This window comes from Schistocerca americana, chromosome 7, assembly GCF_021461395.2.
Source record: "Schistocerca americana isolate TAMUIC-IGC-003095 chromosome 7, iqSchAmer2.1, whole genome shotgun sequence".
Taxonomy (NCBI): Eukaryota; Metazoa; Arthropoda; class Insecta; order Orthoptera; family Acrididae; genus Schistocerca; species Schistocerca americana.
In genome coordinates, this window is record NC_060125.1 from 518,985,375 (window position 1) to 519,005,548 (window position 20,174).

Sequence of the window (20,174 nt, forward strand, 5' to 3'; positions counted from 1 at the left end):
TACACGTAACGATATGTCTGTGCAGATGTGATGTGGGCAGACATTTGCGCAGACAGATCGTTGCGTGTGGACGGGACTTTAGTGTGGGGCAGATGTCGACAATGCCCTCTACTGTTGAAGAAGCAAACTAAAAATACTAGGGGAAAATGGTATGAATACGAAAAAAACAGAATTCAGTAATAATGTGGAGCTTCAAGTTTTAGTGAAATTTGTTGTTATAATTGTGTATCCCCCTAGTTTCATAGATTTTACAGTGCAGTATGGGAAGTTAGCATTCTTTAACTTCTGCGTAGGTCTACTGTTTATCTCTGACTTCGTAAGCCTTTGGCCAAAGAAAGCAAAGCACACCCCCCTCCATTATCTCCCCAAGTCCCCAAAAAAGACGCCTGAAAGTAAATTACAGCTTAGATAAGGTAGAGTACGTATGTGTAAGTGACCTTCAGAGAAGGAGTGAGTTTCACTTTTAAGAGATAAAAACAGTGTCTGCCGTAAGGTAGCGACTGTCCAGGTTTAAAGTTGCATAGTAAGCTACAGTAGTAGTAATAATGGCAGATGTACCAGATGAGTTGTTGGTATGCAGAAGTTTTCACTTGGGTATTATTGTCAAGGGGGCGTCACTTTATCTGTCATTGCGCTGTTGTACTCATATTAATCGAAAAAAAACGTTACGTTATTATTGTATTTTCATTGAGTCCATATGTTAATTGCCGTAAGAAATACCCGGTTATGTTTATTTAACGAGAAACGTGCAAGTGCTGGCGTTAAAACTGTTTAATTTATGGCGACGACTGCATCAAGTGGTGATGACCGACACAGAGAGAGAAATCTGTTCCACCATGTTTTCTTACTGGTCTATCTTACCGGTGTATGGTTTGAGTAGGATATGAAAATTTCGTTGCTGTTTGTGCTAGAGTCCTGGTAATGGTGCAAAACACAAACTATAGTTTCAGACTATACCCTTCGGTATTGCTGAAATTTTTCCGCCCATAAATAATTTCCTAAGAAAGATGGATTACAGTTTGATTTTACTCCTCCCATGTTCAAATAAATATATAAAAATATTAGATTTGCATGTCTCTAATTGTTGAGGCGTTTTCGGTCGTTGTAATACGGGTATAAAAGTGTTGACGTTTGTGTTGTGTGGGTGTGATTGTCATTACAATTTTCAAGAAAATCTTGTGTGTGCCCTAAAACATGTTTAATGAAATCACGTAAAATGGTAGTGATTTTACGAGTGAAATGCAATACTTTTGTACAGTTAACAAAGTCGTTTTGATTTTTGGTAATAATTTTCCAAAGGGATGTATAATTTGCAGTTGAAATGGAAACTTTTAAGTTTTGAAGCATTGAGCGGAAGGGGGTAACCACCATTTATTCTTATAGTCTTTGCAGTAAGTCAGTACCTTAAAGTGATCATTTCCAGTAGTAGATTTAAATCAGATGGCTGACCTGCCTTAGCAAGAAGGGTCGTTCAACATCAAGGGGACCAAGGCCCCCCACTTGGCCATCCCCAAATCTAATGAAATTTGGTGTGATGGTTATTCACCAAATTTCAGTTTGGTATCTTTGGAGGTTGAGTTTTTGTGGGCTTTTAAAGAGAGGATAGTCACCTTCGCATCATGTACGAAAGTGCAGCTGTGCCAAGTTGTTAGGCCTTTTGAAAAGCTCTGGCCAACATTTGACTGTTTGCTTTTATATACATAGACTACTTTTTAGGCTGAATCACACCATGGCAAAAAATAGGGATTTAGCCACACCTAAAAATAGATAGTAGTCTCTAAAGTGTCTAAGAAATTCTGAGAGACAGGGTTTGACCAACCACTGCTACTTTTCATATGCACCAATCATACCAGAACTTCAGAGGGGTATTCCAACCTATGATGTCTATATGTTGATCAAATTTTATTAACATTGGGCACCTAGACAAAAATACATGCATCTGTGGCCACAATTTCTTACACACAAATTTTATGCTATTTTTGGGGTGCAATATCTCAACTGTGCCTTGTTTAATCCTTTTTTTTTTTCTTATAGTAGGGTGTATACAATCAATGCCCCCCCCCGACCCCCATGAACCATGGACCTTGCCGTAGGTGGGGAGGATCACAAGCCTCAGTGATACTGATATCCGTACCATAGGTGCAACCACAATTGAGGGTTATCTGTTGAGAAGCCAGACAAACGTGTGGTTTCTGAAGAGGGGCAGCAGCCTTTTCAGTAATTGCAGGGGCAACAGTCTGGGTGATTTGATTGATCTGGACTTGCAATATTAACCAAAACGGCCTTGCTGTGCTGGTACTGCGAATGGCTGATAGCAAGGGTAAACTGCAGCCGTAATTTTTCCCGAGGGCATGCAGCTTTACTATATGGTTAAATGATGGTGGCATCCTCCTTGGGTAAAATATTGCAGAGGTAAAATAGTGCCCCCATTCGGATCTCTGGACAGGGACTATTCAGGAGGATGCCGTTATTAGGAGAAAGAACTACTGTGAGTCAAAGTGTGGAATGTCAGATCCCTTAATCAGGCAGGTAGGTTAGGAAATTTTAAAAAGGGAAATGGATAGATTAAAGTTAGATATGGAGGGAATTAGTGAAGTTTGGTGGCAGGAGGAACAACACTTCTGGTCAGGTGAATACATGGTTATAAATACAAAATCAAATAGGGGTAAGGCAGGAGTAGATTTAGTAATGAATAAAAAAATAGCTCGGTTAAGCTACTATGAACACCATAGTGAACACATTGTAGCCAAGATAGACAAGAAGCCCCCTCCTACCACAGTAGTAAAAGTATGTATGCCAACTAGCTATGCAGATGACAAGGAGATTGAAGAAACATATGATGAGATAAAAGAAATTATTCAGATAGTGAAGGGAGACTAAAATTTAATAGTCATGGGGACTGGAATTCGATAGTAGGAAAAGGAAGAGGAGGAAAAGTAGTAGGTGAATATGGAATGGGGGTAAGGAATGAAAGAGGAAGCCGCTTGGTAGAATTTTGCACAGAGCATAACTTAATCATAGCTAACACTTGGTTCAAGAATCATAAAAGAAGGTTGTATACATGGAAGAAGCCTGGAGATACTGGAAGCTCTCAGATAAATTATATAATGGTAAGAGAGTGATTCAGGAACCAGGTTTTAAATTGTAAAACATTTCCAGGGGCAGATGTGGACTCTGACCACAATCTATTGGTTATGAACTGTAGATTAAAGCTGAAGAAACTGCAAAAAGGTGGGAATTTGAGGAGATGGGACCTAGATAAACTGAAAGAACCAGAGGTTGTAGAGAGCTTCAGGGTGAATGTTAGGCAACAATAGACAAGAATGGGGGAAAGAAATACAGTAGAAGAAGAATGGGTAGCTTTGAGGGATGAAATAGTGAAGGTAGCAGAGGATCAAGTAGGTAAAAAGATGAGGGCTAGTAGAAATCCTTAGGTAACAGAAGAGATATTTAATTTGATTGATGCAAGGAGAAAATTTAGAAATGCAATAAATGAAGCAGGAAAAAAGGAATACAAATGTGTCAAAAATGAGATCGTCAGGAAGTGCAAAATGGCTAAGCAGGGATGGCTAGAGGACAAATGTAAGGATGTAGAGTCATATATCACTAGGGGTTAGATAGATACTGCCTACAGGAAAATTAAAGAGAAATACTTAAGAATATCAAGAGCTCAGATAAAAACCCGTACTAAGCAAAGTAGGGAAAGCAGAAAGGTGTAAGGAGTATATAGAAGGTCTATACAAGGGCGATGTACTTCGGGGCCATATTAAGGAAGATAGAAGAAATGGGAGATATGATACTGTGTGAAGAGTTTGACAGTGCAATGAAAGACCTAAGTCGAAACAAGGCCCTGAGAGTGGAGGACATTCAATTAGAACTACTGATGGCCTTGGGAGATCCAGCCATGACAAAACTCTACTGTCTGGTGAGCAAGATGTATGAGACAGGCTAAATACCCTCAGACTTCAAGAAGAGTATAATAATTCCAATCCCTAAGAAAGCAGGTGTTGACAGGTGTGAAAATTACCAAACTATCAGTTTAATAAGTCTTGGCTGCAAAATACTAACATGAATTCTTTACAGATGAATGGAGAAACTGGCAGATGCCGACATGGGGAAGATCAGTTTGGATTCCGTAGAAATGTTGGAACATGTGAGGCAATACTGATCCTACAACTTATCTTAGAAAATAGATTAACAAAAGGCAAACCTACATTTCTAGCATTTGCAGACTTAGAGAAAGCTTTTGACAGGGAGCGAAAGGCTATTTACAATTCGTACAGAAACCAGATGCCGGTTATGAGTCAAGAGGCATGAAAGGGAAGCAGTGTTTGGGAAGGGAGGGACACAAGGTTGTAGCCTATCCCCGATGATATTCAATCTGTATATTGAGCAAGCAGTAAAGGAAACAAAAGAAAAATTCAGTTTAGGAATTAAAATCCACGGAGAACAAATAAAAACGTTGAGGTTTGATGGTGGCATTGTAATTCTGTCAGACAGCAAAGGACCTGGAAGAGCAATGGAACGGAATGGGCAGTGTCTTGAAAGGGTATAAGATGGGCATCAGCAAAAGCAAAATGAGGATAATTCAATGTAATCGAATTAAATCAGATAATGCTGAGGGAATTAGATTAGGAAATGAGACACTTAAAGTAGTAAAGGAGTTTTGCTATTTGGGGAGCAAAATAACTGATGATGGTCGAAGTAGAGAGGATATAAAATGTAGACTGGCAATGGGTAGGAAAGCGTTTCTGAAGAAGAAAAATTTGTTAATATTGAGTATAGATTTAAGTGTCAGGAAGTCATTTCTGAAAGTATATGTATGGAGTGTAGCCATGTACGGAAGTGAAACATGAAACATGGACGATAAATAGTTTAGACAAGAAGAGAATAGAAATTTTCAAAATGTCGTGCTACAGAAGAATGCTGAAGATTAGATGGGTAGATTATGTAACTAATGAGGAGGTACTGAATAGAATTGGGGAGAAGAGGAATTTGTGGCACTTGATTAGAAGAAGGGATCGGTTGGTTGGACATGTTCTGAGGCATCAAGGGATCACCAATTTAGTATTGGAGGGCAGTGTGGAGGGTAAAAATTGTAGAGGGAGACCAAGAGGTGAATAGACTAAGCAGATTCAGAAGGATCTTAGAGATGAGGAAGCTTGCACTGGATAGGGTAGCATGGAGAGATGCATCAAACCAGTCTCTGGACTGAAGACCACAACAACAACATACAATTAATGTACACTGTGAAATTCATTTATCCAGAATATATGGTGATGGATGTGCTTGTTGTAAAGGTCACCAACCTCATATATTGTCATCAGAGTATGCCAGTTTTACAGATAAATTTCTTAAAGGTTTGTACAGTGTGTGATACTTCACAGTATGACCCTTGCAAGCCACACCACATGGTGTTAGTATTACTGAAACTAATAGTGGAAAAGGTAAAATAATATTGCATGTATGTATTGTTTCTTTCAAGTGCATGAAAGTTGCACTGCACAAAATATACAGATCGATCTCTCTATCAGTATAGATATATATGCAAAATAATTGGCATTTCTTTCCATTCTATGATTCCACAGATGAAATACAGCTAGCATATTCCAAGAGATTTAGATGTAGATTGAAAAGTTCCTCATTAGAAGCTGAGAAACTAAATTTTCACTCATGCATAAACAGGCTGAAAACAAAAGGAATCTTCTTCATTTCATAATTTATGTATTTAATGTTCGGATAGAATTTTTTTGTTCTGTTTAAGAGGAGGATATATTTTTAATTGTAGTTTCTAAGTGTGCGTGTGGATCTGGGTTATATCGGCTTTTTCCCCCAAACCACCTTCCACTTCTTTACAAGGTGACTTACTTGGAATTTGCAGCCACACTTCTTTATTGAATAGCCGGCTGCTGGAAACCCTCTTGACTTCTTCTGTCGAATAACGCAAGGTACAGGAATTTTTAGACTCTTTCTACTTATTTCAAAAGTAGACATACAACTTTACTTTTCAACTAACGATGTATTTGACCTCTGTACACAATAAAAATTTCACTTTCCAGATGAACATGTAATTTCCTGTAAGTCTCTCGTACTGTCGGATGTTAGAAACAAATTGAGTTACAGTTAAAAGAAAGTTGGCTTGCATACCATGACCTTTCTTAACATGAATCATAAAATGAGTCTTGCCTTTAACAAGGTTGTCAAGAGTCAACAAGAGTACTTTTTTTTAAACTGTTCTTGTTTTAATAACAATAGTCAGTGACACAATAAGCACAGAGCTGCATATAAACTTCATGGTTTTTCTTTACACACTCACTAAAACATCTATGGATTGCCCGACAGGTACAGGTGTCTACTTTGTTCCCCCCCCCCCCCCCCCCCCCCCCCCCCCCAAAAACACACACACACATGTGACGCACAGTATGTAGGATTCTACCATCCCACACTCATATCCAGAGTATCGTGTTCGAGATGGTAGAGGGCTGAGTGGTTCCAGAATTTACACAGAAACTCTCGAATCATTACAGGTTGCATCATGTGGTTCCTCATAAAAATTGCTTTAGTTTAATTTGAGTTTTAGTACTCCTGCTTTAGAATTAAAGGATCTTCTCATATGTGAGTATGGATATTGAGGAGTACATGAGTAAAGGAAGACCTAATTATACCAGCAGTCATCTTGTGCTATGTCATTTGTTGACTTTTTCACAAACGAAGTCTCATATCCAGTTATTTACTAGTCACTATTTTAAAAAGTATTGCAGAAAGTCCATTGTGTGTGATGTTCTTATTGTTGTTTATAGCAACAGTATACAGGTGGTGAGTACGTTTCTTTTATGTTTCTGCATTAATGTTTGTGGTTTTGTTTCCACTTTTGTCAAATTTGTGGATTTTATGGCTGGAAAGAAAGATTAGTTGATGTGAGAAGCTTTTACCTTGCAACACAATGCTTTTTCACAGTTCAAGCATTAGACTAAAACTTACAGTACTAGACAAAAGATGGATCTGGAAAAAATTGTAGATTTGCATTGAAAAGAAGCATACGAAACATTACTAAAGAAACATTATAACCCTTCTCAGCTGACTTGAGGGATGTTGTCTGCTCAGTGAGCTCTTGTCATTAGACAGTGGGATAAAAATGCAAGAAACAGTGAAATTGCTGATTTATGTGACAAATTAATTAGTGTGTTGGGGTCGTTTGCATATCATGTTCTTAAAATGGTAAACAATAGTAATTTTGTTCTGTTTCTTATACTTGCAGTGTAATTCCAATTACTTAAAACTCTTATACTTGACTGACTAGGTGTTTTGTTTCTTTCTTTATCAGCACGCACTTCAGCATAGTTGGTTTGACTTGTGAACTACAAGTCACTACTAATATAGTTTCTTCTAGTCTGCAAGATGCCATCCAAATACCTGGTATGGATTGTGATAATCTCTCTATGTAATCATGTTTAGCCAGTTTGTGTTGGTTTTTTTTCTGTGGTTGTGGGAGATTAGAATGCAGTATATGTTGTCTGTGTAGTGCTTTGCACCGACTGCTCGCAAATTTGAAAAATGTGCTTGCAACTATCCGCCGTGACATTACTGGTTGGAGGAAATGTACTTCTGTTAACACCAAACTCTGTGTGGTGTAAAATTTTATACACAGATATGTAATAATGTGTGTGTGTGTGTGTGTGTGTGTGTGTGTGTGTGTGTGTGTGTGTGTACATATACAGTGTTAATAGCAGTTCTGTTGACAGCCAAGTTTTAATCAATCAATTTTGTTGCAAAGTTTTTTGTGATAAGTATCTGTTTGAGATGCTTTGATTTTTGAATTAATCACTTTCACCTGTGTGAATAATATGTAAGTACTTGACAGGCATTGTTTACACTGTGTGTATTTAATTTAATCTTGTAAGTTAATGTTACATTTGAAATATGTAAAAACAATAGTTTATGAGACAGATATTAGAGTTAATATTGCAGTATCCATTTAATGAGAGAGATAAGAGGAAATCTGGCATTACTGGAAGGATGAGTAAATCTTTGGTTTTTGGTAGAGTAAGTATTTAATGAAAAATTTTCAGTGAGCAACTGGATTAGTGTGGCAAACATCTAGAGCAATATGTGATCATTTGATACATGTCAACAGGCAGGAGATCTCTTATTTTATAAATCTGTCTCCTTCCTCATACCATACACTGGCATAAGTCATGTAATTTTGGCAAGGAGGTGGCATGGCAGAACATAGGTCACAACTGAATGCAGTTACCCCTGCAGGGGGTCACAACACTTTTGCGAGTATGTGCATGGTGAGCATGATTCCTGTCCCCCCCTCCCCACATCTCCAGCCTTTGCCGCAATTATACTCTTGACTATATCTTTCCTAGACTTCTTCTCTGGGACAAATTCCCAGCTGACAGCCTAGCTTATTTGTAGGACTTAGTTTATAGCTTTACTCACATTTTCGCTTTATTTTACACCGCATGTTTTGGTTAACCAACGTTTGGTTCCCACATATGGATTTGACCTCCATCCTTTCAAAGTTATTTTACAAAATGTGCTGGGAAGGTTGTCAATACCCAGTGTGGTAGCTGGTAGTCTGCTTATGCTAATGAGTAGGTCCCTCCCATCTGGGGGGCAACAGGACTCCTGCCACTGGTGATCATGCCATATGGTATTTGATATGAGTGGGTGGCACCAATGAGGAGAGTCCTTGTTTGGAGTAGGAGGCATCGTGGCAGATATTTGGCATCATGACACAACCGAAGTTGTGGTTTGGCTCCAGCAGTCTCCTCAGACAAATCACAGTTCACTGCAGATCATTATGACCATAGATACTTTTCGTCCTTGGCCATGTTGTACGAAGGAGAACAAAACCAAGTGACTTGCACTCTCATAGACACTTGCTCCTTTAGCTGCTTTTCCTTCTCCCTGCCCCTTTCCCTCCCTATCCCTGCTCCTTCCCCGTTGCCACCTCTTTCCCCTCACTCAGTGTTCTGCTTTATGTCTACCTGGCTATTCCCCAGGTTTCCTGTATTGGTTTCAATTTTGTTCCCTTTGCCGGTTCTTCCACCCTTTCACCCTTCTGGCGTTTCGGTCCCCACTTGAGGTTTGACCCCCACTTCAAAATTGCCTGTTTTTTGTGTGAGCCATACGGGGAAGAACTCCCTTCCTAGCATCTACGGTGTGGATTCCTCTCTCCTCTCCCTTCCCCACTGTAGCTCCCTTCCACCCTGCTAGGTCACCAGAATGTGTAGCCAGTCTGTGTGGTGGAGGCTGTTGTGTACCCATGGGGGCTGAGGCCCTTGACAACACAGGGCTCACACTACTGATACCTGAGCTGTTCCCTCCTCGTGTATGCCAAGGAGTGGTTGCTCGTCTTCTTAGAGCATCGGAACATCCAGCCACGGCCGCCGTGCCAGATGGCCCTTACTGTGGCTGCGTGGCGCCCATGGGGAGAGCCCCTGGTTGGTGGGTGGTATCAGGGCAGATGCTTGGTATATGAAGCGTATCAAGCTGCAAAAATCTGGCCGTTCTCACATGGCCGTCTCTTCGAATGGTGAAGGATCCTTAAATGCAGTCTCGTATGACCCGGCAGCCTTCCCTTCCCTGGCTACCCCATGGGAGGAAGGCCAGGCTCGCTGTCTTAGGCTGAAACCTTTTCCCTGTTGCTGCGTCTGTACTAGGACGGATGGGGACACATTCACTGCCACAAAGCCATTGTTTCTCATGGAAAATATCAAGGACAAGTTTGGTGAAGTGGAGTATATTAGTAAGATGCGGTCGGGCACCCTGTTGATCAAAGCTGCTTCTACCACCCAGTCTGCAGCTCTTTGTGCCTGTGATCATCTTGGCAAAGTCCCAGTATCTCTCACTCCTCACCAATCTCTGAATATGGTCCAGGGAGTCATTTGTCATAGGGACCTCACCCAGCAAACTGATGAGGAACTCTGGGCTAACCTGGAGCAGCGTGGCGTTCATTTTGTTTGATGTGTGCAGAAGGGTTGCAAAGACAACTGCACCAATATTGGCGCCTTCGTCCTGGCTTTTGAGGGGGGTACCCTCCCAGAGAAGGTCAAGGTTATGTGCTACATATGTGACGTGAAGCCGTACAACCTCCACCTATGCGGAGGTTTCGGTGCTTGTGTTTTGGGCATATGTCTTCCTGCTGTACAGTGGACCCTTTGTGTTGTGACTGTGGTCAACCTGTCCATGAGGGAACCCCTTGTGTTCTGCCATCTATGTGTGTCAATTGTACTGACTGCCACTCCCCTCACTCACTGGATTGTCCGTCTTACAAGAGAGAAAAGATGATACAAGAATATGTGGCCCTGGATCGCCTGTCTTACACTGAGGCTCACCCCCACAACCTCCCCTCAGGGAGTCGTCCCCCAACCCCAGTCGAAGAAGTGGCCCCCTTCTTCGGCATCTGCCGGTGATCGGGCTGCCTCCCGGGAACCCTCTTACCACCACTTGGCCACGAGGTGCTCCATCTGTGGGCCGCAGGGTCACCCGCTCTTTCGGTTCCCGATCTTGCAGACGCCTGAACCCCCCATGTCCTGTCCTACACCTCAGAAAGAGAAGAAGAAGAAGAAACATAAATCCCAAGAGAAGGCATCTCCGGCGGGCCGAGAGGTGCCAACTCCCCTCTCGCAACCTGAATCTGACATCTCATTTATGGATGTCAGCCCATCCTTGTCGGTGACAACTGCTGACCACGTGACCTGACCTCCTCCTCGACTCTTTCACGCCTACCTTGGACTTGCGCCACATGAACATCTAGTGAACTGCAACGGCTAGTATCGTCATGTACCGGATTTGCAACGTCTTGTGTCCTCTTATTCTGCGTTCTGTCTTGTTCTCCAAGAAATGCATTTCCGTGACTACCACTCTCCCACTTTACGTGGTTATCGGGTGTTCTGTCGCAACCAGGCTGGCCCTGCAATAGCATCTGGTGGGCTCTGCACTTTGGTTCTCTGTGATGTCCTTAGTGACTGGATCCCCCTACGAACCACCTTGGAAGTGATAGTGGTTAGAGTGCAAACGACTCCGGCAATAACCATTTGCAATGTCTACCTCCTTCCAGGTAGGCCACAGCAACTCCCACCCCGTTTCTCCTTTTTGGTGATTTCAATGCTCACAATCCACTGTGGGGGAGTGTTACATCGATGGCTCAGGGTATCCTAATTGACCAACTTATCACGCACTTCAATTTGTGTCTCCAACGATGGTTCCCCAACTCACTTCAGTCCTGCTCATGGCACCTTCTCTGCTATTGATCTCGAGATCTCATCCCCTGCCTTCGTGGCTTCCCTACTTTGGGCACCCCATGATGACCTTTGTGGCAGTGACCACGTCCTAGTGACACTATCTTTCCGCTGCTGCTGCCAGGCAGACAGGCTCTCACGTTGGGCATTCCACAGGGCCAGTTGGCCTTTATACATGTCTGCTGTCCGCTTTGACACCTCCCTCTCGAATTCCATTAATGTAGTCATGCAAGGCATTTCTGCCGCTCTTCCTCATACTGCTGGCACTGCTGTTCCCCTATCCGCAGGTCACCCTTGTCATCGGCCGGTACTGTGGTGGACCAAGGATGTCGCAGTCACTGCAAAGAACTGCTGATGGGCGCCGCAGCGATTTAAGCGACATCCCTCCCAGATTCATGCTAAGGCTCATCACATTATTAAGTGGAATGAAAAGGAATGCTGGGAGCACTATGTTTCCTCCCTGGGGACGTATGCCTCTTTATCGCAGTTTTGGTCAAAGGTCCATAACGTTCTGGGCCGCCAGCAACAGTCAACTGTCCAGGTTCTGAATATCTAAGGAGCTCTGTGCACTGATCCATTGGTCCTCGCAGAACACCGTGAGATACACTTTGTGATGGCATCGTCGTCTGCTTCCTATCTTCTTGTCTTTTTGCAGCAAAAACGCCGAGTTGAACAGACGCCCCTCTATTTCATCCTGCACCACGTTGAGCCCTACAATCCTCTTTCCACTTAATGGGAATTGGTGCAGGCTCTTAACTCTTCACGAGACACACACAGAGGGCCAGACCCCAATCAGTCAGATGATTTAGCGCTTGGACGTTCCCCAGAGGCAACAGCTCCTCAGGGCCTTCAATCACATCTGGATCACAGGTGCTTTTCCATCACAGTGGCAAGACAGTATAGTTATCCCTGTCCTTAAGCCTGGGAAAATCACATCGTCTCCCGACAGCTACCGCCCCATTAGCCTTACGAATGTGCTTTGTAAACTGCTTGGAAGGATGGTCAAATCCAGATTATGTTGGGTATTCGAATCTCGGGGCCTTTCGTCACCGTATCAGTGTGGCTTCTGGGCAGGGTGATATCCAACTGACCATTTACTCAGATTGGAATCAGCCATCTGACAGGCTTTTACTCACCGCCGGCACCTTGTCGCAGTGTTCTTTGACCTACATAAGGCGTATGACATGGCTTGGTGCCATCACGTTTTAGTTACCCTCCGTGACTGGGGATTCCGTGGTCCCCTTCAGATTTTTATACGCGAGTTTTTATCTTACTGGCTCTTCTGGGTTAGAGTTGGCACTTCTCAGCACCCCTCAGATTAAAGAGAATGGTATCCCACAGGGTTCTGTGCTAAGTGTCACACTCTTCCTCATCGCCTTAAATGGGCATCTGACATCTGTTTGGCGTCTGGCTACCCCGGCGTTGTATGTTTACGATTTTTGCATCTGGTGCAGCTCCCACTCGATGGCATCTGCTGAGCGCTAGCTCCAAGGCACCATCTGACGGGGCCTCTACATGGGCCACTGCTCATGGCTTCCAGTTTTCCTCCTCCATTACATGGTTATGCATGTTTGTCGTCGACCCACAGTACACTCTGATCCGTTTTGTCCAGGCTCGATTATGGTAGTCAGGTTTGTGACTCAGCAGCTCCTTCCACTTTGAAACTTCTTGACCCTGTCCATCATTGTGGGGTGCGCCTGGCTATTGGTGCCTTTCGCACTAGTCCTGTTGATAGTCTCCTCACAGAAGCAGGGATTGCCCCTCTACACATCCAATGGAGCTGACTCCTTGTTTCTTATGCAGTCGCCATTCGCCAATTCCCTGACCGTCTTGTATGCTCTTCACCAATGAGGGATGTATCCCTCCTAACACCCGCCCACATGTGGGATTGTCGGTTGGCATGCATCTCACTACCCTCTGCCGGAATCCCCTCCCCCCCTCCAGCACGCCCCCCCCCCTTCCCATCTGGATGGTGCCTAGACCATGGATTAGGACTGTTCTCTTCCAGGGTCCTAAGGTCTCTGGTTTGCTCCTATGGTTTACCAGCGCCTTGTATCTGCCATCCTTGCAGAGTTCCAGGGTGCCACCGTCCTTTACACTGATGGTTCTAAGACTACTGTTAAGGTGGGATACGCTTTCACATCTCCTAGCAGCTTTAAGCACCATTTGTTGCCAGGATCATGTAGTGTATTTACAGCAGAGCTTCTAGCCATTTAAAGGGCCCTCCATTTTGTTTCTCAGGCCTCTCTCCATAGTGTTTTAATTTGTTCAGAGTCCATGAGCAGCCTTCAAGCTATTGATCGATGCTACTCTCGTCACCCCTTGGTCCCTGCCATCCATGACCTTTTCTCTGCCCTTGAGCATGTCGCCTGTTCAGTAGTCTTTCTCTGGGTCCCGAGTCATGTGGGAGTCCCAGGGAATGATTGGCTGACCGTTTGGCAAGAGAAGCGGATACTTACCCCCCTTTTCCTGTCAAGATTCTAGCTGCGGTTATATGTCAGATCTCTCTTTGCCCAACAGTGGAATGCCATCTGGAGCGCTACTGCTCATAGTAATAAACTCCACACAATCAAGGAGTCTACTGCAGTTTGGGGCACTTCTTTCTGTCCCTCTCAGAAGGAGTCCACTGTTTTATGTGGTTTACACATTGGCTCACCCATTGTTTCCTCCTATGTAACGACCCACCCTCACAATGTGGTTGTGGCACCAGACTGACAATATCTCACATATTGGTGGCATGTCCCCTTCTTTTGACCATTTGTGCTAAGTCTAGTCTTCCTGCTTCCTCAAATTTAATTTTTGTGGATGATCCACAGATGGTAGACCTGGTCCTCGGTTTCCTCCATGAAAGTGGTTTTTATTTCCAGATATAAGGTTCTCCTATTGTCTTGCAGCAGGGGTGGGTTGGTTGTGATTGGGACTCATTTTGCAGTCTTCACAGTCTGTGACTCCATGACCCCCCCCCCCCCCCCCCCCCCTTTTTCCAGTTTTTAGATTTGGTCTCACCTTTTATGCTTATACTAAGTGTGTTTAATGTTCATTTTTTTTATAATTTGACTCCTCTGATTGAATACATTCACTTTTAGCAGACTCTCTTTCTTATGTAACTCCTTTGGAATCGTGGGACTGATGACCTCACCGTTTGGTCCCATACACTCTCAATTAGTCAATCAATCAGTTCCTGGCATGCACCCAAACAGATAGGTCTTTCTCTCTACTAAGCCACTGTTCGTTATGGAGAATATTGAAAATATATTTGGCGAACTCTCTTCCCATAACAAATTATGACGTGGTTCCATCTTAGATAAGACAGAAACCCCAGTCATCGGAATTATTCTCGTCTCAACAACTTGGAGTTCCTGTTACCAAAACACTGTATGAGAACCTAAGCTTGGTAGAGAGATTAATTTTTCATTGGAACCTAACACTACAAATGGATGAAAAACTATATAAACGCTTGAGGAGGTGGGAGACCCACTTTGTGCACCATAAACATTGAAGTCTGCCAGTCAAACGTTTGACACTGGTGTGTTCATCGTCACTTTTGAGAGGGATTTGCTTCCAGGGAAGAGCAAGATCGTAGTCAGATACTGTGATATGAAACTTATTTCTCACCACCTATGCATCACAAGTTCAGCACTTTGTGGATATGTTTTTCCGATGTACTCACAACCCTATTTGTGGAGACTGTGGCTGGACGGTTCACAAAAATGTATCGTGTCTGTGCTGTGTCATTGTGGGAATGGCCATACTCCCCAATTCTCGAAGTTCCGATATCAACTTTTGACACTACTGTGTCTCAATCATTAGTAGTACTTGACGTATTTACTCCCTTGATGTCGACCTCTGGTAGTTGCACAAATTGACATGTGGGCGATATGTCCTACCCTCTTGTGGTTCCTTGATCTTCATTGGCCACTCCCTCGCCAGAGCTATGTCCACAATGCGGGTAACACGAGGTCCACCATACGTATACAGTAGTATGGTTTGTTGTGTAAGTTATTTCTGATGTACATTAAATACACTTCAAAAGAAAACTAAATTACTCATGTATATCAAGCAAGGAGATGCTGGAACTGCCTCCCTTCTTTGTTCAAGCATTTCTGACACCTGCTTAGAAAACTACTCATTACATTCTGCAGTTTCTTGGCATTTCTTGACATGATAGTTTTGAAGTTCATCTAAAGCATGTGGATTTGCTTTGTACACATTCACTTTTATTCCCCCCCCCCCCCCCCACCCCAAGACAAAAATTGTATGGGATTAAATCAGGAGAACAAGGGGGTTGTATGTTGTTAGTGATTATTCTAATATTGAAACATCTAATGAATTTCTGTAATGAGATGTTTGCTTGTATGTGCTACCACAACGTCCTGCTGAAAGTTCATGAAAGCATATTTTCTCTCAATCAATTGATCATAAAAAGGCAGCAAAATGTTTCCCATGTACCCCTCACTGTTAACTGTTTTCTGGAAAGAAATGGTCTATTATCCTCTCACAACTATTTTTTGATCATGCAAGAGTTCGTCATGTATTAGCTTTCTAGAACTCCAGTAATGGTTATTTTGTGAAGTAACGTACATACTTAGCTTGAATCATGAATAGTCTGAGTAGAAAGTTAGGCTAGGACAGTTCCTCTGTCGTGCGCCATATTCAAAATCCATCCACAAAACTGCATCCCCCTTTTTTTTTTTTTTCAGTATCATCCCGGTAACAGTTTAGCTACAGGAATACGAGGTATTTGAGTTTGTAATGAGCTTCCCAACATTGTTGCTATTTCATTTTGATAATACAACCTGTAATCCTAATATGAAAAATTTTTCTCATACTTTTTGTGCCAGTGATTGATCCAAGTCTTAAGATAAACTTAATGTTTTGCCATGTACATTAATTACATATGGCAGGTGTTGCAATCATTGGACTGTCAGTTTTTCCCCCCCCTTGACTATATATTGTCGCAAATACTTCGTGACACTATGATGCTACATTGAACTTACAAATAGTGCATTGAGGTCTATCCCTTCGAGGTTTAAATCTGTTCCTGCGTTATCCTTATCTTATGTATCACACCTTTCATCTACTGTCCCTAGTAAATTCTCACACCAATTTCTGCTGACAGTGAAAGTGATGGACAGGTTTTCTTTGTCAGAAATATCGTCAGCTGTGATAAGTGTAGGTCTGTTATGCAATATCAGCATAACAATCTGATAGAAACAGAACATTTAGACACACATTTTACAAGTAAATATTGTCCGCAAATATAGCACCTGTTGGAACTTTAACGGTACAGGTTAAATACTCCTTGGAATATGAAGTTTTACTCATTACACTTGTTTGCTGGTGGATGACACTAATGTGAAGGAAAAGTGGAAAGTAATGGACAGTAATTATATTACCAAAAAGTTTAATATGTACAAAAAACACAAATTAACTTAAATCTTTTACCTACTTTCCTACATAGTCACCAACATTCTCTACACATTTCTCACAGTGTGGTACCAATTACAATATGCCCTGTTCATAGAAGTCCGTTTGGTTGGTGTGTAGCCATCTGCAGACTGGTGATTCCACTTCAGCACCTGTCACAAAGTGTTTGAGGTATTTCGTTATGGGACCAAACAGATGAAAGTCCAGCGACGCACGGTCCGGAAGCTATGGTGGAGATCTGGAGCCCCACCCACCCCCCCACCCACCCAGAGTTGGCAATTTTCCTCATGAACAATGGCAGCAACATGGGGGGTGAGCATTGTCATGATGTAGTTTGACACCATCAGCATTAATGTTGTTGTGTTTGTCACGAAGGGCACTACACAACTTAGCCAGAGTTTTAATGTAGGTTGCAGCAGTCCAAGTGGTTCTGTGTTCTGCAGAGTCAACCAGTACCACACTGTGTATATTCCAGAATACTGTCGCAAGCACTTTCCCAGCAGATAGTCCTTGAATTTTTTTTTTACTGGGCAACCAATGTGTTTCCACTCTATAGAGGCCTACTTAGTAATGGGCTTACAGTGGTGTGCCCATGACTCATCGCCAGTGACAATTCCTTTCAGAAAGCCACACCCTTCTTTGGAGTAACACGTTAAATGATCCAAGCTTGTCATCATTCATTGGCCCTTGTGGTTGTCAGGTTCTTAGGCACCCAGCGAGCACTAACATTACAAAATTTCAATGTTGTGAACAGTATTGTTCACTAAACTGTAGAAAATGTTGAACTGCTGTGATAAGGTTCACAGTTGCACATGCTAGTCATTGAAAATTGCTGCCCTAGTGGCTCTGACATTCTGTGGGGTTGCAGCTGTTACTTGCTGCCTGGAGTGTGAGGAATCACTAAGGTTCACACTACCCTGTTGGAAGAATGCACACCACCTGGAGACATTTGCTACAGTCCATTCAGTCATCCTCATACACATTACGCATGCTCCCATGAATTTCACTCTGTTTATGCCCTTTTGCCCACAAATATCGAACTGCACTTCGCTGCACATGACAGGTTGACAGCAATAACATGTGCACCATTTCTGTTCTGTAGTTCACTTTCCTTGTTAGGGATGCACATGAAAACAAAATACGTGCTGTAGTGCAAACTTCATTCTGTATCATTGTGAAATTACAGCATTCCAGCAGCGACACTAGGGGAGAAAAAATTATTGTGCATGATTTTCCAATCCTCTCCCATATAAATAATAATAATAAGATGTTATCACCTACATAAAGTATCCTGTGGTGAGTGTTGCACTTGTAAATATGACAGACAGAAGTTCCTCTGCAAACAATATACATGGAATAATTGATTTTTGGGGGAGGGATAGCAGCAGCACATGTACTTCAAAACTAGTTGCTTTAGTCCTCAAAAATTCTCATAGCACCTTGTAATGTAGGCAGCTGTTCCTGCTTGTATGGAAATACGCAAAACTATAGTACACATCACTTGTTAATGCTATAGATATGAATTAGTATAACATGTCATGGTGTCTGCAGTTGTACCGCATAAATTGTTCATGCATGCTGAATTTAAAGAGAGATCTAGAAATTTTTCCAAAAAGATGATTCTGTGTAGTGGTTTCAAATGGTGTTTGTAACAAATATTTGCATGTGGATATATAAACTATGTCAAAATATGTAACTGGAAGTAGGACTTTCATGTAATTTAAAACACTCCACTAAATTTGTTTTCAGGCTGTTCCAGTGGTGGTGGGTGTTGGTGTTGTTATTGTGACTGCAATATTGGCAAAAGTATATTTTAGTCGGAAGAAGTCAAAAGAGCCTTTGATTACTTTAAAAGATCCCACTGTAAAATATGCTTTACCTCTGATTGAGAAGAAAGTTATTAGCCATGATACTAGGAAGTTCCGGTTTGGTCTTCCATCAGAAGAACATATTCTGGGTATGGTATAAAGTATATGCACTGGTATTAAGATAATACTTTTACAATTATTCATCTTTGAAAGTTCATTTAACATGCCATTATGAACAGATCACTCCACTAAAGAGTGTTACTCTTCTGTAGGTCTCCCTATTGGCCAACACATACATCTTTCTGCAAAAATTGATGATCAGATTGTTATTCGGTCATACACACCAGTTTCAAGTGATGAAGATAAGGGTTATATGGATCTTGTCATTAAGGTAAGCACCCATAAGTTGTAATTTTTAAGTATACAGTTGTAACACATGGTGTGTGGACTTTGGAACCATTGAAACTTGTTGTTCAACCATGAAATAAGGTTTACTGATGTAGCTGGTCTTATGACAGCACACATCTGCACTCAGTTTAAGGATGGCAGTTATCTCAGAAACAAATGGTCTTCGGTTATAATGGCCTCTTATCTCCATTTTAACCTTACCGTTAAAACAGATAAGAATAACCGGTTCATTAAATAAACAATTTTTATTTTTTTATTGCTAGTATTTCGAGCAGTAAACATAGTCATTGAACAAAGATCTAAAAATTCTTAAACTCCCTCAGTCTTTTGCATCACATGTAAGAAACATAGAATCTAAATATCAAATAAAATGGATAACCAAGATAAAACTTAATCCATCCACAATTTGGTGCTTTGCTCGAAAAGCCCTGTGGTGTTGAATAAAAAAAAATCACCAATAATCTCATACTGATTCTAATTTTTTAAATCTTTGCTCAAAACCATATTGTAATCAAGGACCACATCACCATTTTGGCATTACAAATAGTCTGTGCTAAAGGGTGAAAACTGAGGTTGGAGGTCACTATTCCTTATGTTAAGTTGCCCATTTCCAAGGGTTACAACCAGATAACGGCATATTATGTAGACACTCTCAGCCGATCAGCTACTCCTTGTTTTTACCTTATTTTTATTGTCAAGCATGAATCAGTTAACTTTTTTAATATATTAATGTTCCCATAACTCTCTCTCTCTCTCTCTCTCTCTCTCTCTCTCTCTCTCTCTCTCTCTCTCTCTCTCCCCCTCCTGTTATTTCATAGAAATTACAGACAAATAATAAGCTTTTGTGTAAAAGTTGTAGCATTCTTTTTCTTTAATCTGAATGAAAAGTTTTTTTTTTTTAAAAAAAAAGTAAAATATGTTATCTTCACTTATTAATGGGACTTTTAAAACAATTGATTTTTACAGACAAAACCAGAAATGCTTATTTGAAATAGTCAAATGAACAATTTAAATAGTGGGCAAAATATAACACTTACTAGGAACAATTTCATGGTAGTAGTTAAAATTTTGATAATGACTTAATCCATTGGCAAAGATTTTACTGTCCAGTCTGTTCGTAAATATTCATTATGTATTGTGTTGTATATTAAATTGGTTCTGTCACCAGAAACAGTATCCTTCAAAGATACTCATATTCAAAACCCACAGAACTTGCTACCAAACTGGTTTCAAAAAGTTTTATTTAAACACACAATGTTTTGGCACCCTTGCTAAGGCA

General features: G+C 41.6%; 1 protein-coding gene across 4 annotated transcripts in view; it reads left to right on the forward strand.

The window, feature by feature from the left end:
- The first annotated feature begins 355 nt into the window (after positions 1-355).
- Positions 356-20,174, forward strand: part of LOC124621896 (NADH-cytochrome b5 reductase 2) — a 38,868-nt gene continuing 19,049 nt past the window's right edge. The window contains exons 1-4 of one of the 4 annotated variants that reach the window (XM_047147380.1): positions 356-413; positions 7,325-7,416; positions 18,429-18,636; positions 18,760-18,878. In XM_047147380.1, coding sequence (XP_047003336.1) covers positions 7,399-7,416; positions 18,429-18,636; positions 18,760-18,878 — 345 coding nt within the window. In that variant the 5' untranslated portion in view covers positions 356-413; positions 7,325-7,398. Of the gene's footprint in view, positions 573-7,324; positions 7,417-18,428; positions 18,637-18,759; positions 18,879-20,174 lie in introns of all 4 variants that reach the window. The other 3 variants (XM_047147381.1, XM_047147379.1, XM_047147378.1) reach the window with 3 other exon arrangements.